This window comes from Eriocheir sinensis, chromosome 48, assembly GCF_024679095.1.
Source record: "Eriocheir sinensis breed Jianghai 21 chromosome 48, ASM2467909v1, whole genome shotgun sequence".
Lineage (NCBI taxonomy): Eukaryota > Metazoa > Arthropoda > Malacostraca > Decapoda > Varunidae > Eriocheir > Eriocheir sinensis.
In genome coordinates, this window is record NC_066556.1 from 9,594,213 (window position 1) to 9,617,348 (window position 23,136).

Sequence of the window (23,136 nt, forward strand, 5' to 3'; positions counted from 1 at the left end):
GCTGATGTGAGAAGCGAAAGTGTCTTATAATACCAACCATGGGCTTCTGCTTTCTCTTCTTTCCAGTTGCTGCCCATTTTGTCTTGTTTAGCCTCATTTGGAGGAGGTCAGTTATATATATTTTATTAATCTAATTATTAGAGAAATAAATATAACTAGACGACATTGCATAGAAGCAAATCAAAGGAAATTAGATCAGGTTACTGTGATCCGTATCAAAGGCACCTGCAATATATATATTTTTTTGTGACAGGTGTGTTTCACTTGGTTCAGTGGGTGTCTGGGGGACCTTGAGAGCAGCACACAGCGTGACCTCTTTTGTGACAAGCTGCTGCGGCTGGACCCCGTCACCCTCACACGGCCGGCCTTTACCTGTGTGGTCAACTACTTCCACGCCGTCAACCTCAATGACCATAAGCTGATCCGCAGTGGTAATGTGATTGTAAGTTTTACGGTAGTACTTTTTTTAGGGAAGATATAAGAATTACCTCGACTAAGGATATGAGGGAGTGGGTGGGAGAGCTGCAGGCAGGCGGGGCAGAGCGGATGGACCAGTTGATCTCCCTTCCACTGACATGATACTTGTTCATACATCAGTTTCTAACAGTTTCCAGAATGGGTGGCTACCATACAATAAACTGAGCCAAAAACTATTCAGAACACTTAAATTGTAATGTCAGGGGATGGCTGCCTCCCCTGTAATATCCTTGGTAGTTATTTTATACCCTTCAGATTTGGACTTTTTTTAATCATAATTTTGCCCCTTGAAAATACAGACTATTAGGATATTTGGACCAGTGGAATAGATCTGTATTGTATTTTAAAGTTTGGCCACCCAAAATTGGAAGCTGAAATATTCCATGACCATTTTAACAACATTCATCATTCTCAATTTCAAGAACATTTATCATTTCTAATTTTTTTTAAGGTGGTGGACAAGCTGGAGCCGCTTGGGTTGGAATTCTTCTGGCAGTTAGTGCTGGAGTGTCAAGATGAACATCTGGCAGAGGATGCCATGAAACTCCTGTTGGACATGAGCTACTTGAGCCTGTCGGTGAGACTCAAGCGTGACCCAGCACAGCTGCATGCAAGGTTCATCACGGAGTGCTACAGGAAGCTGGAGGTGGGTGAAGGTCTTTCTCTTTGGTAGACAAGTTAATCTTGTATGTGGTATATAGTTTGCATTGTTACTTTTTAAATCATTAAACCATCACTGTAAATGGATTATAAGAATCCTTTTTTATTGTTTGAAGTGCTCCCATGCCTGGGTTTAATCCTGGCCTGGGCAGTGGGTACCTGAGCAAACCTTTGCACTGGTAGAGGGCTGACTGTATTTTGAGCAGTAGGATGGTGGAAGCACTTTGCTAAGCTTCATGAAAGTTAAAAGTTTGGCATAGGCTTTCAGTTTTATAATTACTCTTCAGGAATGAAAATGTACTCTTTGTCATTAAAATATGCTTAAATTTAATTTTTTGGATGTATTATAGTTCTTTCTTTTGTTATAGAAATTGATGCTCCATGTAAATGAAACTGCATTGGGTGCCGCTGTGTCTAATGCCACAAAGACTTTGACTGCAATGGCTGTCTCGGACTTGGGAGGACTTTCTCCTGCATCAAGGTTAGAAGAATCACTACAGCTGTTACTTAAGAATAAACATTTGGGTTCATAGTTTGCAGTAAGATGACTGAAGCTTCTCCTCCACCAGGAACAGCTGCATCCAGCACATCCGACGAGTTCTGGTGCTGGCGGAGCGCTACATCTGCTGCATCGAGGAGCAGCATCCCAGCCCCCGTTCCCTGCCCCCTCATGGCTCCTCCTTCACAGGCACACCTGTCATGCTTTATGTCACCTGTGACTCCATTAGAATGGATGTAAACTTGGAGGTGAGTCACTGAATAGACAGGCTTAGGCGGGAAAAATCTTACACAGAAATTTGGAGTACTATTTGAATATAAACTGAATTGTAATTGTAGGCTCAAGGGGAACAAGTATCCAATAGTAATTAGTGTTGTTCTTGCTGAACTAGCCAGTGCTGTAAATGATCTGTAGTGATGGTATTAATGCCTCCTCTCAGCACCCTCTCATTTATTTCCATAATGACATTCTAATCTTCTCAGTTCTATGGAAAGCCTTACTTAATAAGTCTCCTCCACCCTTACCTGCAGTGCCACAGCAACGAGCGTCTGGGTGTGGTGCGCGGCAAGATAGCCAGCTGTGCACGAGTCCCTGTCGAGCAGGTCCAGAATCTGTCGTTTGGGGAGGGAAGCAACAGCTTCCTGGTGAATGGTGCAGAGCAGGACAACCGTCTCCTCCACAGCATAGGCGTCCTCACCAACACAAGTGTCTCTGCCAAGATCAGCACAAGTGGGGCTCAGCTCAAGGAGGTGAGTTTAATATATGTGACATTTCTTTATCTCAGCTTTGCATATAACTATTATCTTCATATTGTTGAAAATTAGTAACTTTATTGTTCATCATTAGCATAGCTTGTTGCAGTTGGAGTAGGTTAAATGGAAAAAATTTTCATGCTTTTCCTGAATTGGGCTTGTCTGCTTGTTAAGAATAGACATACTGTCATGATTGTAAGGTGCCTGAGGACTGGAGAAGGGCTTGTGTTGTGCCACTGTACAATGAGAGAGGAAGCTGAGGTGATTATAAGAGTTAGAGGGAAATAAGTCTACTCAGTGTGTCAGGAAAAGTGTATGGAAGGGTTTTCAATGAAAGGATGAAGAAAGTAACTCAGAAAAGTGTTGGCAATGAACAAGGGGGTTTTAGGAAAGGGGGAGGTTGTGTAGACCTAATTTTTGCATTGAAAATGTTAGTTGAAAAACACCTATAGAAGGATAGGAAGCTGTTTGCTGCTTTCATGGACCTAGAGAGGGCATATGACAGGGTTGACAGGAAGGGTTTATGGAATGTTCTAAGGATATGGTGTGGGAGGGCATTTGCTGGAGGGAATCAAATCTTTCTCTAAGGATGCAAGTGTCTCTGTATGTGTGAATGGTAAATTGAGTGAGAGTTTCGGTGTTAGTGTGGGTGTGAGATAGGGGTATGTGATGTCACCATGGCTGTTTAATTTGTACATGGATGGTTGTATGAGAGAAATGAAAGCCAGAGTGGGGGAGCTTGGTCCAAGGCTGAAAGTAAGAGTTACAGAGGAGTCATTGATGGCAGGCCTGTTTGCAGATGATACAGTATTGATGGCACAGAATGAGGGGACGCTGCAGAGGATAGTTCATGCGTGTTATGCACCTATACAGGTGCCCTGCGCATCATTAATCCAGATCCAGATTGTGGATGAGTTTGACAGGATGTGTAAGAGGAGAAAGCTGAGAGTGAAATCTGAAAAGAGTAATGTTATGATATATGAGAGGGTGAGAGAGAAGGTTATTAATTTTGCCAAGCCTTACAGAGTTAGAGCAGAGAGCACAGTGAAGTGTAGGATTAGGTTGGGGGGAGGAGAAAATGGAGGAGGTGACTGAGTTTAAATATTTCGGAACAGTTTTATGTAAGTATGGAGAGTGAGGTGAGGGAAAGAACAGTGAAGGGCAGACAGGTAGTAGGTGCATTGGAGAGTTATGAAAGGAAGGAGCGTGAGCATGGAGGTATAGAGGGGAATAAGGAACAGTATTATCCTGCCAACTCTGTCATGTGCATCAGATACGTGGACATGGAATGCAGCAGAGCAATCGAGAATATGTGCAGTGGAAATGAGTTATATAAGAAGTGCATGTGGTGTCTCAGGATGGGATGGAGAAAGTAATGAAGGCATGTATGAGCGATTTGGTATGGGTACGACAGCGAAAAGAGTGGATTGTGGAGTGGTGTAGTGGGTGAAACATGGTGCGCTGAGATGGTTTGGACACGTGATGAGAATGGGGGAGAATGTTGTGAAGAGAGTGTGTGAGGGAGGGAGTGTCAGGGGAAGACTAAGCGAGAGAGTTGGAAGTAGCAGGATTAAGTGTGCTGAGAGGGAGTGTTAGAACAGGGAGAGATGAAACACTTCTGCCATGGCCACCCTTTGGAGGGAAGTTTCCTTGAAAGAGCAGGTTGTCGGAGATATAGATAGATAGAATCATGGTTGTGTACAAGTGAAATATTTGTTATTAACTATTTGGTCCATTCATAGGATGACATTTTTTAATCTTGCATATATTCCAGTTTTTCTGACTTCTTCCCTTGTAACTTTGATACTCTATTTCAGGTTGGTGATAATTGTTGGGACGAGCTGCCAGGTACTGTGAGCTACTGTGATAGTGCAGAGGCCGGGCCATTTGATGGTGCTGGAAGCTCTGGGGCTGCTTGTGGTGGAAGTGCTGGTCCCCTGAGGCTGGGGGTGGGGTCCTCCTCAGCAGCTGTGGGGGATGGTCAAGGCTACAATCTGGATCAAGAGAAGCAGCTTCCAGGGGTGGTGATGGCCAGCCAAGGACAAAACTTTTTCTCCTTGCTATATCAACTTGCTCAGTTAGATGATTCAAGGTATGTTAATAATTTACACTCATGCACAGTTATTAGACCAGTTTAGCGAGTCAATGATTCAATACATGGTAGGCATCAGCTGATTGGCTTTCTAGAATGAAACAAACAATAATAAAATATCTAAAACAAAGTGGAATATGAAAAATAAAATATAAATGTATTCTGAAAGAGATTACTGCTTCCTTACTCTCATTTTCTAGTTAAGTTTTGTAGCAATGAATTTCCAATATCTTCTAAATTCACATCATTTACAGAATCGTTGAAGCAGTTCGAAGAGTTTTGTACCTGGTGCCAACTGATCCCAGCGTGGCAGACAAATTTGATTCCATAAGCAGCGCTGGAGTGTCTACATCGGATGCCAGCCCAAGGACAACTCCATATGGCTCACCAGCCAAGAGAGACAAAATTCGGGACCGGGAAAAAGACAGAGAGGCAGGGAAAGAAACCTTGCGCTCCTTGCTGGATCCATCCACCAGTGATGTGACCCCATTCAGGCTGCTGTACAACGTTGAGGTTGGTGCTTCTTGCCAGTCTCTTGTTAATTCTTTGACTGAAGTTGTCATACAAACTTTGCCCAAGATCACCAGCAATGAGATAAATGTCTGTCTTCATTTTTTTACAGGTTCTCTCTGGAAAAATCATGCCAATATCTTTGGAAGGGACCATGAATGACAGTGCTCGCTTCTGTGAAGAGTTCCTCATGTGTGGCGGCCTGAGCCTCATCACAACACTGCTCCAGAAGGATTCTCTCCCTCAGGAGGTGGATTATGAGATTCGTCAAAATATCTATCTCATAGTCCTGCAAATACTGAAGTAAGACTTGCTATGTATCCATATGTGAAGCATATTGCAGGCAGTTTTAAACTAAACAGTTCTTGTAAGTGTTTATTTGATTTGTTTAAAAGGTAGTTTAACATAATTGAGAACTCCATAAAAGTACAAGTGTTTTATTAGTTTTGTTTGGAGACAGTAAGTAATGTGTGTGTTGCAGATTCCTCCTCTGTGGCTCCATCCCCAAGGGCCAGGAGCTTCCCATCACTGGGCTCCAGCCACTCCCTGGTCCAGCCAAGCGCTCAGCACTGGACTCCTCCCAGAACACCCCGCCACCCCATGTGCATGCCTCCCTCACACCCATCATTGCCAACAGAGTGGTGCTAGTGAGTTGGTGTCCTCTGAGCCAGTGTTTTAGGACCAAGGCAGATTTCTTTATTTGTGTTGTTTTATATCAGTTAGTGTTAAGGGATATTAATGAATGTTTATTCATAATCGCTTCTTCCCACTTGTTACAATTTGTTTGCCTTGACTCGAGTTCAGAAGCCGGCTATCTCCACATCTCAGTATCTGCATTAAGTCTTGGTGTATCTGTCACTATGAGGATGTTTTTCAAATCATTGTGATACTTATGTGTCCAAGAAGTGTTTTGTTAACTTTTTTACTGCACATAAAAAGGCAGATTGCATCAGGCCCTTTTATGAGGATCACATTAACATAGTTAGTGTTTTCAATATGTGGAATTTTTGTATTGACAAATAATTTTTGCAGTATATGTAATATAAAAGTAGAAATTTCAAACTCTCTCAGGTGAAATTATTGGTATTGATAGTTTGAGATAAGAATTTACAGTAGGAACTTGCTTCGAAGGCCAGAGGGATGCTGAGGAATCTTTCACACACAGGGTTTTACTGAGGAGGAGTGGAGTGAGATGGTGTCATGCCTGATGCGGGTGTCCTGGGCTGGGGCTGCAGGGAGGCTCTATCTCCCTTCGGCAACTCTCAGCATGCAAGACCCGGCCCTTTCCCCTCCTGAAAATAGCAAGTCATCCCGACAAAGCAGTACAGGTAAACTTTCCTTAATCATTTTCATGGGGCTATTGTATAAGAAAATGGAGAAGAAAAAGAGCTGCCTTGAAGAATTTATATTGTTATGATGACCTGTTCCTTTTTTAAACTTATGGGGAGGTGATGATGCCAAAGTAAGAGTTACAAAATGCCTGTCTTCCTTTGTGTGCAGGCAGTGTTCACAGTTCCAGCAGTGAGAGTGAGGCCGTGCTGCAAGGAGGTGTGTGTGTGCAGCAGGCAACCATTTCACCCACAGACTCCCTGATTGCCTCCCAAGCACTGCAGCTCCTGATAGCCTTCCTCAAGTTCCGTCCACAGCTGATAGGTAAAATATAATCAGTTTAAAAAGATCTAGACGCTCGAGTAATGAACTGAGATAAAACAAGAAATGCATTCATCTAACTTCATAATATAATAAGCCGAAGGTGCACTATCAATCCAGACAGTTTTATTTAGTACTTTTGATGATATCAGCAATTTAAAATTAAAGTTTCTGCACACTGCTAATATTGCTAATAGTATTCTGCTAATGATATTCTAGAAAAAATTGTTCCAATAACTTCGTAGGTCAAATATTGTAATAAGGCACAACATGGAATAGAAGTCAAATATGGTCTTTTTAACCCTTTTCTTGCTATTTAATTTAAAATTAATTGACCTCAGTGTGGAGCATTTTCGAAGAAAAAAAAAGATGTCTCAATAAATGAAACTGCTTCCTGAACACAAATATATAAATGTTGTAATGCTACAACATTTCTTACGTAAGTAATCAGCATCTTGCAGAGTATGCTTTTTGCAGTACTGCGCTGCCTGACAAAAGATGCTGATGACAGATATGCCAGATGCTTCGGGTATAATAGGTAGCGCACTTATCTTTTCACTAACAAACCGTTTTCTGTTTATGTACTTGTATTTATGTTCAATCACTTGATACTGAATTTTCTGTAATTCTATGGGGGAAAAAATTGCCGTGCTTCAGTGTGAAAGTGTCATACATCCCTTCTCGACATTATAAGGGCTACTTACTACAATTCAAACAAAATATCATTTATGTTTGGAAACACTGCAGCAGATGCCACTTATCGATTTCCATTTAATTTTCATGCGATAGAATTGCCGCACTACTTTGAAATTATCCTGGCCCATTTGTGTGACACTCGCAGGGAAAGGGTTAAGGCTTTACTTTGCTTTGTAGAGACCTCAAACCATTATTTTTGCACCCAACAGATCGGTGGTATGGTATGATGAGTGTGAAGGACTTCATCATTGAGATCTTGGTAGGGTGCAGCAGTCAGGAGGTGAGGGAGGTGGCTTATCAGCAGTTCACAAACCTCATCAACATGACAACCCTGGCAGAACTCAACCCAAAGAAGTTTCTTACTCAGGTACAACATTTCTCACCAGTATATGGAATATGTAAAAGTTCATGACAACTTTTATGCTCCTCACTTTATTTCTATTGAATTGTCAGTTGAGTTTTTACAGTTTATTTATAATTTTTAGAAGATGGGTTTGTTTAGTTGAACTGTAAAAAATTATACACATTTTAATTGTTTCTTCCAGGTGCTTCTCAAGGCACGCCTCCCCTTGTGGGTTCCTTCCACCAGTGCCAGAGGTGCTACCCTGAAGCTGCTGTCCCAGTGCACCCAATACTTCAGCCTCAGGTGAGAATGGAGGGCTACAGCACTTGGCTGAGGCTGGTAGCAAAACTTTAACTTTGGAAAATATATATTTCAGTTTGTAAAGTATTTGAATGGGTGGGTGTCTGATTAATGTAGCACCCTGAATCACAGTTTAGGTCATGAAGATTTATAATAGTTTTTGTTTTTTCGTTTCTAATGAAATAGTTTTATTGTTTGGGCCAGTGTCACTGGTTTGGCTTTGGGCTGTTTTTTAAATTTCATAATACGTTTTAATTATAAAACTATGTTTTTTCCACAATAAACCATCATGCACTAATCATCTTTACACCTGTAGATCAAAGCTGTTGTCGGACTTGAGCAGCAAGGACCAGGAGGCGATGGGGATCGGTACAAGTCAAATGCTTGAGGATGAAATTGGGTGGTTGACCAACTTTACTGCCACTCGAGAGGTCATGAGGGAGAGGCCTGAGTCGGGAGTCTCAGCTCTGCGCCACGCTGACAACATTCTCCTGGCTGGACATCTGACACTTATTTCAGCTTTGATGTCCTGTGAAGGAATAAATAAGGAAGAAACTGGTATGTTTATGACAAATTGACTTTAAGCAGCTTATTATAAAGGAAAGCATCAATATTCACATGTTGGCTTGTTACTTTAAGTGGAGGATGCCGCTGATTGATGGCAGGGATAGAGAGCATAAAGCATAATAGTTACTTCACTACAAGATGAGCCTAATTTTGAACAATTGCTGAAAATAGTTTGATAACTTTAAAGTCAGCAGTGTCCTGTCTAGAGGAGCTGCACTGACATCACCCCTGTTTATGCACTATGTTCTTTGCAGGTACAACTTTAATTCCACTACTGATCTTTGAGTACCTGTTCCCTGCATCCAAACTGGTGCTTGAGGGTGGGCTGGGGATGGACTCCCTGAGTGCCAGCAAAAACTATTGGGCCAAGTGCACGGGGAAGGAGTCAAGGCATGCTGCTTACCACCTCCTTGTCCAGCTTGTTGTGTCCTCACAGCAGAACTTGACAGTTCTTGTTGGACACTTAGTTTCCCTCCATCACACCCTCAACCCTGACATCCTGAAGGAGTTTCAGGTACATACATCTATTCCACATGACATTATTTTCTGGGGTTCAGTGAATCTGAGGTGTAAGATACCATTAGATTTCTAAGTCATGTGTCTAAATGGCAGTTTGATTTCACACAAGAAAGGAAAGTTTTGGGTAAATCATTGCATATGAATCTGGCAGATAATAAAGAAATAAAACTCTTAGTAGTAACTTACATGATGCACAATCAAGGGGGACAAGCACCAACACCATTAAAAAAGTTTTTAACTGACTCTAAATACTGAATACTTCTTTCATCTTAGGATCTCTTTTACAGAGATTATATCTTTTGACTGCAAATCTGAAAATACCATTCACTCATTTTGGTTGATTTTCAGGTTAGGATGTTCTTTGTCATTGACTTAAGTCCTTACATTGCATTCCTTTGTGCAGTAATGATCATAAACTTGTCACTGAGTGACTTTCCATGAGTTTTCCAGTTATCAACAGGAAGAACATAAATTTTAGATAAAAAGGCAAGAAAAGAGGAGAGAGGGCAGTATAGAGACCCTCTCTAGGGCAGTAGACTTTTGTCCCAAAATCTTTACTGCTAAAAAAAAAAAAAAAAAAAAAAAAAAAAAAAAAAATCTTATTTTTTTATAGTGCCTGTCCCTCTCCATTTTTGAGTTCCTGGTATGTCCTTAAGTATTTCCTAATCCTGCTGACCTGTATTGTGCAGTATTCCCCTGCTGTTGATGGCCGAGGTTCTAGTGGGTTTGTGGGCCTGAAGAATGGCGGGGCCACCTGCTACATGAACTCAGTCCTTCAGCACCTGTACCTCGTGCCGGGGGTGGCTGAGGACATTCTGGCAGTGTGCAGTGACAAGGAGAATGAGGACAGGTGAGACATGGATCCCCAGCCTTAACTTCTGCGCTCTATACCCGTTATACATTTCCCAGATTTTTCAACACTTAACATAAAGCTCCTAATGGATGTGCTGACAACTGAGAACTGAGATTGAATCTTGTATTTGAATGATGTTAATACTATCATGTTTTCCTTGTAGTTTGTTCTACCAGCTGCAGACAGTGTTTGCCCACCTCATGGAATCACAGCTGCAGTACTATGTGCCAGACAAGTTTTGGAAGTGCTTCAGGATGGATGGACAACCAGTCAATGTTAGGGAACAACAAGGTACAAAGGCAAAATATATGTAGATTTCCACTTTCATTTTGATGAAAATCAATTGAATTAGAATAATGTATGATGAAACTTTATTTATGATTATCGACTAATGTAATTTATGTTTGGTAACTTCTACAATTTATCACTTTTCAGATGCATTTGAGTTCTATACCAGATTAACAGAACAAGTGGATGATTATCTAAAGACACAGTGCAGAGAGAGAGTGTTTGCTCAGCGCTTTGAAGGCATCTATTCCATCCAGAGGATATGCCAAGACTGCCCACACAGGTTTGTAGTTGACACAAGCTTACGTTGTTCTGCTGCATCAAGGGAAGCCACCTGACTGAAATTTTCCAAACCTGGCCTTAATAAACTTGCACATTTGTTATTTCTCTCAAACACAGGCCTTACAAAATCCCTCTTTGACAGGTACGAGAGAGAAGAGCCATTTCTTGCCCTTAACCTGACTGTTACCAAATGCCATGACCTTCAGGACTCACTGGACCAGTTTGTCAAGGGGGAGTTGTTGGAGGGGGACAATGCCTACTACTGTGAGAAGTGTAATCTAAAGGTTTGAACTGCTGACCTCTTGTTAAGCATTCCTCTTTGTAGCATTTAGTTTTGTAAGATTTAGCCTGATTACCACAGCCATGCAACTGTGGGTTCATCAGGAAAGGGATGCTTGAAGTATTCATCATATTAAAGTATTTCACACAGCTCTTCTGGACAGAGTGGAGTCTAAGGCTCTTCGTCTCATCAGCTCTCCTCCTCTTATTGACAGCCTTCTACCTCTTAAATTCCGCCGCCATGTTGCTTATCTTTTTATCTTCTAGCGATATTTTCATGCTGACTGCTCCTCTGAACTTGCTAACTGCATGCCTCCCCTCCCCCTCCCGTGGCCCCGCTGCACACTACTTTCTACTCATGCTCATCCCTGTACTGTCCAAAGCCCTTATGCAAAAGTTAACCAGCATCTCCATTCTTTCGTCCCCTTCACTGGTAAACTCTGGAACAGTCTTCCTTCGTCTGTATTTCCTCCTGCCTATGACTGGACCTCTTTCAAGAAGAGTGTATCAAGACACCTCTCCACCCAGAATTGACCTCTCCTTTGGCTACTATTAATTTTTACTTTTGTGGGAGCGGCGAGTAGCGGGCTTTTGATTTTTGTACTCTTTGTTGCCCTTGAACTGCAATGCATCCTTTGATGTAAAAAAAAAAAAAAAATATATAAAAAAAAAAAAAAAAAATAGTACAAATGTATAGATTAGCTTTTAAATATTGTGTAAATGACAGTTTCAGTAACACAATATGGTTCATCCTTGTATTTTGTGGGAATATGAATTGCTCCTTGTGGAGGGATGTGACAAGTGGAGTTTCTCAGGGATTACTCCTGGTTGGTTAGTAATATTAATTTTCTTCAATGCATATAGTATGATTTTTTTCATAGAAATTTAGAAATTTGCAGTCTAGTTGTATGACTAACTAATAACACAAATGACAAGGATGGACTGTATGTACAATTTTATATATACACAACAGTACTAATATGCTGCTGCTGTTATTTTCAGAGAACTGCAGTTATAAGAACATGCATTAAAACACTTCCTCCAGTCCTAGTAATACAGCTGAAGAGGTTTGGATATGACTGGGAAGCTTCAAGAGCTCTCAAGTTTGATGACTATTTTAAAGTGAGTTTGTGTAATAATGATGTTATGTGTTACTCTTGATATTATAGATATTAACCCTCTAGTGCACTGTAAGTTTCCAATAAGTTTCTATTCCACTCGCCATGCATTTCTCAGGCCTGACCGGCCTTTTTTTGCCGCTGCGATACTCTACATTCCTGTTTGTATTTTACCCTCACAGATATATCGTACCCCAATAAATTTTGTATCAGTGGCTTCATAAAGACTTGTACTAGAACATGCGCTAATAAAAATAGAGAAAAATATGATATATAAACAATACAGACTTGTTTCAAGTCTCCATATAGAGTATTGTAGACAACAAATCCTAAGTACCAACTCTTCCCCACTCGCTAGCTCGAAATTTTGTGGGCCAACTTTTTTAGCTGAATATATGTTTTGAAGCAGAATTTCGTGAGGATTCTTATGGTATCCTCAAAATCCTCATACGCCTATTAGTTCCTGAGTTATTCTGAGAAAACTGTACTTTTTTCCTCTCCCGTCAGAGTAGGATTAAAACTAAAAATCGCTTAAAGCTCCTCATCTACGCTCCTTAGAAAGGTTGCCATATTTTACCATTAAGAAACTTATCCCAACAAATGACTTTCCCGAAACAAAAAAACTTAACTTTTAATAATTTTTTCAAAGTTTATGACGCATTTTGCGTCATCGTGCGCCAGGACCTTTTACCCTTGATGATGCAAAATGCGTCATTGTGCGCGAGAGGGTTAAAAGAAAAGTTTTAAAATTTTATGAATGTAAGTTGATCCAGAGGTTAATGAAATAGAAGAAAGTAGGAAAAACTATGTCCTTGCAAGGAAAAAAAAATCCTAAAATAAAATCAGACACCCAAGGCACAGGGCTAAGCATGGGCACTAGGTCACCGTGGTAAAGGTAAACATTCTCTTCTGCTAGTTTCCCTGGGTGCTGGACATGGGGAACTACACAGCTGAAGGCCTGGCGGAACAGGAGGAAGAGTCAAGTAGTGGCAGTGGGAGCAGAGGCACCACCCCATCCCCAGACCTCAAGGACTCAGACTCCTCCATGAACCTGTCAGTCACCTCCACTTCTTCCTCAACACACTCGCCCATCAAGACCAGGAAGTCTGGCATCACTTCCACCCACACACCAAGGTATGGCTGGCAAGGGCTTGTGTCTCTTCACTCTGTTGGAATATGTATATACCTGTAAATGTGTCTACTTGTACTTCAGATTTTTTCTTTAGCACAAGAATTCATTGTATTTAAAATTCTATTTTTTATATCTTTCCTTGTAGGATATCTGTATCCTAGCCTCTTCAGTGTTACTCATTTAGAAACTTAGTGTGGCTTTTCTATGTCTTCCTCGGCAGAATTAATACCAGGCTAAGGCACAAAGGAGCCATCTACGAACTTGTTGGTGTCATTGTGCACAGCGGTCAAGCCAGTGCAGGACACTACTACTCCTACATCAAAGACCGCAGGTATGGTGTGCTGCAGGTTGTATGTAACATTGTGGCAGATTTCTGGCTGAACACTTTCCTTCATTTGTGAGTGAAATACTTTGTCAGCATTATCACAGAATGAAAACTGACAACATTTACTTTGTACATTTACAGTCAGTGACATGAGTGGTAGTTATATGGACAGCAGTGCTTTCATAAATCCTATTTTTACTTTTTTCCAGGGGAGATTCCTTAACAAATCCAAACAAAGGCCGCTGGTTCAAATTCAATGACACCACGGTGGAGGAGGTGGACATGTGCGATGCTCTCCTTGAGCAAGAGTGTTTTGGGGGAACTTACAAAGCCAAGGTCTCGTATGACTCCTGTAAGTAAGGTTTTTAGATGGTTTTGCTGGAGGACCTTGTGAATGTTATGCATGTATTCCTGATATTGGTTACCAGTGCATTATTTTTTGGTGTGTAAGTTTTTATTTAAGTGGAACAGCCTGAGTGCATTACTGTCTGTTACCTCTGTTTTTAATTTTTGAGGAGACTAAGGTATAAGTTTAATAGGGCTCTTCTCTGTATGAAGCCTAACAGAGTCATGGCTGTGATCTCCCTTCAGTTATTATTATTTTTTGTTTCAGCCAACCCTCTCCCAGAGGACCGTCTCCGGTACTGGAATGCCTACATGCTTGTGTATGACAGCCTGGATGACAGATTGTCTACCCCAAAGACACCTAAAACCCCTCGGGTGGGTGTGACCTCACGCTCCTTCAGGGCATCCACCAGCAGGTGAGGAGTGCAGTGTCTCATAAAATTATTGATAGTCATGTTGATGGATGCATGGTGTTCCATTTAGTTGCTTTATGAGTTGTTAGATCGATCAGTAAGTAGTTGAATAGGGCAAAGTCATGTACGTGAAGGTGTTTAACTCCTTAATGACAATTATGCCGCTGGCGTCATATAATTCTTTCAGATGTGGGCAACGAGCATGATGCCATCGCCGGAGAGCGAGAAGCTATCTGGAATTTGAAGGGTGTGCGTAACTATGTCTCTGTTGATGCTAACTGACTAACTGGCACCTCTTTTGTCCCTTACCATGGAAAGACCACCGCTCTGTGCTAAAAATAGCCTACAGTTCCTGCCTATGCATCATGACGTCTGCAGAGCGATTATGTTCCCTCAGCCGATCTGTTTCGGCGGTCTTCCTTTAGTTTCTGCTCATTGTGTTCATGCTGAGCGTAGTCTTGACACCTCCACTTATATACGTGATGTTCTAGATGAACCAATATCTTGTTCACAGGAGTGTTCAGAGGAGTGGGAAGCAGAAGTTGGATTTTTTTAGGAATAATGGAATTCCAGCCAAACGGTCAGTCCAAATAATAATCTGATTTCACAGTTGAGTTATACGGATGATTTTCTACAACTTTTATTCAATGAGATTCATTCCAGAATGAAAACAAATACAAAACTTAACCAAAACTAATTTTTGAGTTTCACCACAACTCTGGCTCTCTGTAGGCAGTAAATTTCCAGGTCAAAGATTATAAACTATACTTTTCAGACTCCATCATGATAAAATGAGCAACTTTTCTTCAATAAATTTTCCTGTATGTCGCACCAGTAAAAAGTTGGAATATTTTGGGAATCTTGGAATTCCAGCCAAATGCGACAACCTAGAAAGAAACGGAGTTCACAGCAGGGTGCACCAGAAAATTTTCTATAAAACATCTTATATGACTTTTCTCAGTTTCAAAGAGTATTTTCCTCTGACTTCTGTGCCATGGGGGGATCTCCTGAGAAAAACATTTGCGGTTTAATGGGGTTGAAGGTTTGAAATATTCTTTGCTTCTTTTGGCAGTGCCAAGAAGAGCTTCTCAATCAGTGCAACTACAAGTGAGAAAAGAGCTCGCTCCAGCCTGTGTGAGCTAAGTCAGCTCCTGCAGCAAGGGGAAAAGCAAGGGATGTTCCGAGAGTATATGCCTCCACGGATCATGTCCTCCATCACTTACGAAAACCTCACCTTCCTCAAGAACCGTGACGTCTTCTCTCAAGATTACTACAACTTCATTCAGCAAATATGCTCTGCCAATTCAGTGAGTAAAACATGACACCTGCAGCATGTAGTCATTCAGCAAGGAAACTTTAACTAAGCATCTTTTTTTCACCTTTCATGCTGATAAAGCTTTTATGTATATAACCTCCCCTAACTAGTAAAATGGGGCTGATAGCAATGCATTTATATAACTTAAGGGAAGCTTTAAATTGCACCTACAATCTTGATTAGTTTTTTTAATTGACTTGCTGGTTCTTTGTCATTTGTTCACTGATTTTTTTCTTACTCTGCACATGATACTTTTCCATCATCCTAACAAACATATGTGATTTCTTTTTCAATATCTGTTTTCATTTACTTGATTTTCACTTTTTGAAAATTTGAATACAGTAAGCCGTCGGTACAACGGACCTGCTTTTAATGGATTTTGGATATAATGAACAAGGTGAGAGGGTCAGAAATTCATGGGGACCAACTGAGAATAGGTTTTGAATCGACTTTGCCCGGTAACGGCGATTGCATTTGCTAGCCATCTCGCCCTTCTCCCTTTATCTGCTCTCCCATCCTTTGATTACAGTAGTCTTTTTTAGCCCACCTGATGAAATATTTTCCTCCTTGTGGTTCCCATTCAAATGAAGACCGTATTTATACTAGAAGAAAGTCTCGTGCATCAATCCAGGACATAAATGTAATGGATAATAGCCAAGTGTTTGTTAGTGTTGGTAAAGTGTTTAGAGTAACGTATTATGATATTTACGAACGTTGGGGAGAATGGCAGTGCTCCGTGCCTTTGGTTGCCATGGTGACAGGCGGCCACCAGCACACCAGTACAGTAATGTTTAACATGGTGCCTCTTCCACATGCATACTACAGCTGACACACATACACCATCGCCAAAATTTAAAGCACTGTTATCATGTAAGTATATACGATATTAATTTATTAGTTTCTGATTTTTTCCAAATTTAACAAGTTTATATGATTCTAAGTTGTTCAGGTATTCTCTTCTGTTATTTTGAAGGTTTGATTTTGAAATGAGTGAACTTTTGGAGAGCACACAGGAATGCATATCAATGTCTATAATGGAATTAAATGGGAAAACTCGCTCAGGTTAATAATCCGCTTTACTACGAGCAAATGTTTGGGAACAGAAATCGCTACTAAATTGGGGACTTTGCTTAGTACATGTCTCATTCTCGTATCATACCCGTAACAGTACAGCTCCCCCACAAGGTCCCACTGCCAACCTGCGAGCCTCAGTGCCTCGCTGTCTGTTGCCGAGTGTGCTGTGTGGCTAATCAGACAACGTGCAGACAACTTTCACAATGAAAATCTATATAGTTACGTCTAGTAGGTTCATCAGTGTTATTACAGTATACGTATTTTAAAATTTCTGATGCATCTAACGGACTTTCGGCATTAATGGGCTAAGTTCCCCCCAATTAGTCCGTTGTACTGAAGGTTTACTACAGTTATAAAAGTTTCTACATAAAATGGAAAAAAAATGACCTTCAAGAAAATCTGTCACATGTTTTTTCCTTTGTAGTTGAAGGTATAAATCCCTAAGTTATATTAATGACATACCAAGAATAAGAGTGCAGGAATTTTATATTTATTTATACCTAGTTCTGAGAAAACCCAATTAAAGTTGGATTTCCATTTTCATGCCTCAGTGAAGTTACAGTGCCGCAAACCTGCTTTTATATGAATGCTATAGGTTCAGTAATCTCACACCAATGTGGAGGTGGTGGCCGAGTGGTCAGCCTGTGGGCGTGGTGAGCCAGTGGACCTAGGTTCAAGTCCCACCAAAACACGCTGATTTTTCAAGTCATCACTGAGTGGCGGAAGATTACCCACATGCTGCTCAGATCTTCAATCAACCCTAGTATGTGCACTGGAGGACTACTCAGCAGTAAAAGCATTCATTTGCCTGGTTTTGTTCTAGTTTGTCCACTTGTGATCTTTGTGAGCAGTGAGTGAAATATAGAAACAGTAGCAAGTTGAACCTCTCTCTGCGAGCTATTGTGCAGCTGCGGTGGCGGACGGTGGCTTGTGCACAACAGGCATATAAAAGGCAATCATTTAGTGACTTAATGATTTGTGACAGAAATAGTTACCAGATTATTTCATAACACCAAAAATTATCTAAACTAAACAACAACAACAAAAAAATACTGTTCCTTCTGCCAGTGCAAGATAGGGGAACTTGTAAAATTATACCCATAACCGTAAAAAATATGCCCCACCCCCGTAGGGCCCCACTGCCAACCTGGCAGCCTCAGTGCGTCACCAAGTGTGCTGTGTGGCTATACAGACAATGTGCAGACAACATACACACTAAAAAAAACAAAAAAACATCCCTTCGTTTATTAGGTTCGTCGGTATTATTATACGTATTTTTAATTTTCCACTGCTTATAACGGACTAAGTTCCCTCCAATTAGTCCATTATATCAAGGGTTTACTGTATTTAAAGATGTTTGAGGCACCATTTGCTTTCAGGGGAATGGCCAGTATGACGTTCCAGCTCCCATTGCCATCCAAGTTGTATATTTGGGTATGAATTTCCTGCTGAACACCTACCTCCGCATCAAGGACAAGGAGGAAGCGATGGTGACCCTGTGGGTGCAGCTCCTCAACTCGTGGGTGCAGCACTCCAAGGAGGCATGCAGCTGGTGTGTCAAGTATTTCTCCAGTGAGGACGGCGCAGCACACATCCAGCCACTGCTGCTGGAGGCACCCGACAAAATGACTCGAGGACACTTCAGGTTGGTTGTGGATATTTTCTGTCATCATTTTAACCCCTTCACTATGGCCGGGCCCAAACGGTGCCCCGCGCCGTATCCGTGATCGCCGCGCGCGCTAAATTTCAATTGTCACTATTGAATATAACAAGTTTTCAGCTATAAACTCAACATAATCATCATGTGTTATAAATGAAAACATGCAGAATTAAATGGCGCACATAATGAAACTCACTACAGCTGGGCCAAAACAGCGCCCCGCGCTGTATCCGGGATCGCCGCATGCGCTAAAATTTAAATGTCGCTATTGAATATTACAAGTTTTCAGCCATAAACTCAACGTAATCATCATGTATTATATATGAAAACATGCAGAATTAAATGGTGCACATAAAGAAACATAAATTAATTGATAATTTTGAGATGAAAGCATAAATATAGATAAAATAACTCGTTTATTGGCTAAAGCAAGCCAGGACGCAGTATGCACGTCCTCGGATGTGGTACGGGGCACGCAAGGAAGCAGTATATGCGTCCTCGTGTTGAAGGGGTTAAAATTAGAGATACTTCCTTCACTCAAAGTTGCTATTTTACCCACAGCCCCCATCACATTCTTGGTAAACTTTATGTAACTTAGTAGGCTGTTCATGCAGACAAAATATAGTCCTTCAACGCCTCAAAAACTCAGTTTCTCCACCTGTCAACGCAACATAATCTTCTAAACACCTATCCCCTATTCTTTGATAACATTCAGCTCTCATTTTCTTCTACAATAAACATTCTCGGTCTATCCTTAACTCCAAATCTCAGCTGGAAACCTCATAATGTTATCTTCTCTTTTACTTAATCAGCTTCCTTAAGGTTGGGTGTTCTGATTCGTCACTGCCAGTTCTTTTCTTCCTCCCAGATGCTATCTATATACTTGTCTTGTCTACCCTCGTATGGAGTATGCATCTCATGTGTGTGGGTTCCACACATACAGTTCTCTTGGACAGAGTGCAGTCAAAGGCTCTTCATCTCATCAACTCCCCTCCACTTACTAATAGTATTTTATCTCTTAAATTCCACTGCCATGTTGCAAGCTATATTGTCCAAATCCCTTATGCAAGAGTTTTCAGCATCTCCATTCTTTCATCCCCTTCACTGGTAAATTCTGGAACAGCCTTCCTTTGTCTGTATTTCCTCCTGCTTATAACTTGACCTCTTTCAAGAGGAGAGTATTGAGACACCTATCCTCCCTATATTGACCTTTCTTTTGGCCACTCAGCTATACACTATTATGGGGGCAGTGATTATTATTTTTTTTTTAGCTGCTGCCTTTACTGTAAAAAAAAAAATCTTACAATATTTTAGTCCCTGCAGAATACAAATAGAATTGTAGAAATCATCATTACTTGTGCTCCACGCTTGTAAAGGTGTCCTTGGTAACAGTGTAACTCTTCTTTAACAGCAACTTGTTGGACTCCATATTCAAGGCTGAGTTTGAGCACTGCAAAAATGTTGAGTCACTGCAAGTTGTGATGAAACATCTATTATCTCTCCTTGCCTCTGAGGTGTCTTCAGCCATCAAGACGTCATTCCAGTACTTTTCCCTTCTGTACAATTACTGCCAGCAGGTAAATACAGGTTTACTTAATTCCATACCCATTGTATATTATAGTTTAGTTGGTCATCAGATTGCTACATTACTGACTTGTTAATGATTCTAGGAAATATCAACCAGTGTCTTTCAGGCATTCTTCAAGCTGCCGTGTCACTCATGCAACATTTTAGGGGCTTTCAGTTAATGCTGAATATAGAAATAAAATCATATAAGTCCTAATCACTACACAATTTAATAACTTCCAAAATTCTTTTTATTTCAGGGTGTAAGTCACTGTCAGCAGTTCCTTTCCCTTGGTGGATTTTCAAGTCTCATTAACTTTCTGCTTGGTCCATCTGACCTTGAGAAGAGGCGCTGGGCCCCCATGCAGGCTCAAGAGTTTGGTCCTGTGCATTCCATCATTGGGACCATAATTACTGCCTGTGACATGACTCCTCACCGGACAACAGGTAATATTCCATACGATGACACTAAGGTTAGATAAGTAGCTTTACTGAATGTTTAAGCATCTCATAAACCACCACAGATATCTTCTGCCTATGTGCATGAGCAATTGGTGATGTATCATCATTCTTTATATTAAGTGTTCTCATTCACTTACGTTACTGATTAGAACAGAGCCACATAACACCAGTAGCCAATAGCCATTAAAAGAGAGCACACAAAACCTCTGCAGAGTCATCTGGCAGCCAGAAGAGTGAAGGTGAGGCCAAATTGACGATGCCAGTAGAGGTGGCCCAGGTGGTGTATGGAGCGGAACAACCTCGGTGGCTCAAAGAAGTGGTGTTAGCACACAAGGAGATCAACGGTAGCATCCCACAACTGACGGCAGCACTCACTGTGGCAGCAACGGAAAATTCATCATTCACCAAGGCCTTGTTAACAGCAGTTATGGTGTGTGCTCTGTCCTGTCATTTTCAATATAACAATCTATTAATTAGTTCATCATTATGTGTCCACTTGTCATCTAACAGTGATCTGCTACTTATTTATTTAATTATTTAAGTTTTATTATGAACATGTAGCTAAACCAAAATTGCACATTTAACAATGAAGATTATTGCTTTCATGATTAGTAACACATTTTGGTGCATGCACCTTGTTAAGTTATTGGAAATACCCAATATTTAGCTTTAATGCAAACTATGATAACACTGGCCAACAACAAATTTATCGTCTAAGTTTTTTTTAGCTGACTTAGGACAATTTTGATGTGCTGAATCCAAAAATCACATTGGTTTTGCTCAATCAGGTCAACTTTTTTATCTATCGCCACATGACATTTTTTACTTTTTTTTTTACTCGTACGGGTATTTTCTATTTATATGAGGCAAAATTCTTTCTTATTTCTTTAAATAAATGAATTCTGAAGAGTTTATATGCACCAATTTTTTACTAACTGGTATTTTTTGTATTTTGTTGGGACAACAGTCCGGGTTCACCAAGTACCCGTGCTTTCTGTGCACGTGGGATAGTTGGGACAAAGCTCAGCATTACACAAAGAAGGACTGGCTTGTACGGGAGGAATTGGTGCCTTGCAGAGCAAGGAACATCATAAACAACCCTCTGGTGGACAGAGACAGGATACTCTTCCCACCGCTGCACATCAAGCTCAGCTTGATCAAACAGTTCACCAAAGCTCTGGACAATGATGGTGGCTGCTACACTTACTTGTGCCACGCTTTTCCAGGATTGACCATGAAGAAGTTGAAAGCTGGCATCTTTGACGGTCCTCAACTCCGTCAGCTCATCAGAGATCCAGAGCTTGAAAACTCAATGAGTGAAGTGGAACTGGAAGCGTGGAAGGCTTTTGTTCTTGTCGTGAAGAACTTTATTGGCAACAAGAAGGCCAGGAACTATGCAGAACTTGTCACCAATATGCTGACTGCTTTCAGAAACCTCGGACGCAACATGAGCATCAAAATGCATTACTTATTCTCACATATGGATTGGTTTCCTGAGAATCTGGGATCAATGAGCGACATGCAGGGGGAGAGATTCCATCAGGGCATGAAAGAGATGGAGACCAGGTATCAGGGATGCTGGGATGCAGTCATGATGGCTGATTACTGTTGGACTCTGAAGAGAGACATCCCTACCACTGAGCATTCTAGGAGTTCGAAGAAACGGAAGTTCATGCCCTGAATTTTGAACAATGATGACCTAATATCCAATGTACAGTCGTGGGACACAAGTGTCGTCACAGTTTCCAAAATGTTTTGGACACCGCTATCGAAAGACGGCAACTATCCAGCTGAGCTGCATTCGAGTTATATAAGACGTATGTGTGTCTGTGTGTGAGAAGAGACACTCCAGTCCTCGTCGACAGACTGACTTGGTCGGCTGGATTTCGATCGCCGATGGAGTCGGTCTGTCGGCTCCCTGCTACGGGCCGCCTTTGGCAAAGGCCCGTGCTCCCTCGTGCAAGAGGGAGCAATCTCCCCACCCCCCCCTGTGTGTGAGTGTTTCATAAATGCAAACGAATCGCTTAGTATTCTCAAATGCAAAATAATAGCTTTGTAATTCATTTCAATTCATAATAGCCTACTAGTTTCTCAAATGCGCCGGCTGGAATGGTCGATGACGTCATTGCATAACAAAGTGTGTGAGTGTGTGTGGGTGTGAGAGATATTATTTAAGGATTTTTCTTACGAAATTGTGAGCATCAACTGCACGACGATTATGTTTCCTTAAAAAATCTGTTATGAATGCTCTTGTTTCCACTAGTGCACGATCTGTAATAAGATTTTCTGCATTCCATTAGCTAAATACTTGCTTAGCTTTGGTTGTCAGTGTGCATTCTGGAGAGAGAGAGAGAGAGAGAGAGAGAGAGAGAGAGAGAGAGAGAGAGAGAGATTAATTTCTCTTAAGAAAAAAAGTCACTGCAAAATAATAGCCTAGTTTTCTTAAATGCATAATAATAACTTAGTATTCGTAAATGCAAAGTAATAGCCTAGTTTTCTTAAATGCATAATAATAACTTAGTATTCGTAAATGCAAAGTAATAGCCTAGTTTCATAAATGCAAACGAATCGCTTAGTATTCTCAAATGCAAAATAATAGCTTTGTAATTCATTTCAATTCATAATAGCCTACTAGTTTCTCAAATGCGCCGGCTGGAATGGTCGATGATGTCATTGCATAACATTGTCAAGCGAGAGTTAAACGGTGGTATTATTACATATTTTTAAACCATATCAGAATTGTTGTGCACGTTATCAATGTTTTCTTCGTATTTTCTTAGCGAGGACGTTGCAGGAATGAATACAACATTAATTCAAATGCATAAGAGCGTTGTAAACAACTTTAGCTGTTCCTGACTAGATTTGAAGGAAATGTAAAGAGACATTTTCATCCGCGAATTTAAAAGTTGTTATCAGTGTGCACAACTGACAAATTCATATCTGATAAATTATGGAGAGT

General features: G+C 40.9%; 1 protein-coding gene across 2 annotated transcripts in view; it reads left to right on the forward strand.

Moving 5' to 3' along the window:
* Positions 1-23,136, forward strand: part of LOC126981570 (ubiquitin carboxyl-terminal hydrolase 24-like) — a 41,067-nt gene that overhangs the window by 13,948 nt on the left and 3,983 nt on the right. For both annotated transcript variants that reach the window (XM_050832970.1, XM_050832971.1), the window contains exons 13-41: positions 254-442; positions 929-1,123; positions 1,506-1,618; positions 1,707-1,884; positions 2,167-2,385; positions 4,206-4,480; positions 4,735-4,993; positions 5,103-5,293; positions 5,472-5,637; positions 6,156-6,318; positions 6,491-6,643; positions 7,546-7,703; positions 7,882-7,982; positions 8,296-8,537; positions 8,801-9,060; positions 9,755-9,915; positions 10,082-10,209; positions 10,354-10,489; positions 10,631-10,772; positions 11,770-11,889; positions 12,802-13,019; positions 13,238-13,348; positions 13,552-13,694; positions 13,956-14,103; positions 15,173-15,407; positions 17,869-18,134; positions 19,561-19,726; positions 19,976-20,162; positions 20,390-20,607. In XM_050832970.1, coding sequence (XP_050688927.1) covers positions 254-442; positions 929-1,123; positions 1,506-1,618; positions 1,707-1,884; positions 2,167-2,385; positions 4,206-4,480; positions 4,735-4,993; positions 5,103-5,293; positions 5,472-5,637; positions 6,156-6,318; positions 6,491-6,643; positions 7,546-7,703; positions 7,882-7,982; positions 8,296-8,537; positions 8,801-9,060; positions 9,755-9,915; positions 10,082-10,209; positions 10,354-10,489; positions 10,631-10,772; positions 11,770-11,889; positions 12,802-13,019; positions 13,238-13,348; positions 13,552-13,694; positions 13,956-14,103; positions 15,173-15,407; positions 17,869-18,134; positions 19,561-19,726; positions 19,976-20,162; positions 20,390-20,607 — 5,241 coding nt within the window. The remainder of the gene's footprint in view (positions 1-253; positions 443-928; positions 1,124-1,505; positions 1,619-1,706; positions 1,885-2,166; positions 2,386-4,205; positions 4,481-4,734; positions 4,994-5,102; positions 5,294-5,471; positions 5,638-6,155; positions 6,319-6,490; positions 6,644-7,545; positions 7,704-7,881; positions 7,983-8,295; positions 8,538-8,800; positions 9,061-9,754; positions 9,916-10,081; positions 10,210-10,353; positions 10,490-10,630; positions 10,773-11,769; positions 11,890-12,801; positions 13,020-13,237; positions 13,349-13,551; positions 13,695-13,955; positions 14,104-15,172; positions 15,408-17,868; positions 18,135-19,560; positions 19,727-19,975; positions 20,163-20,389; positions 20,608-23,136) is intronic.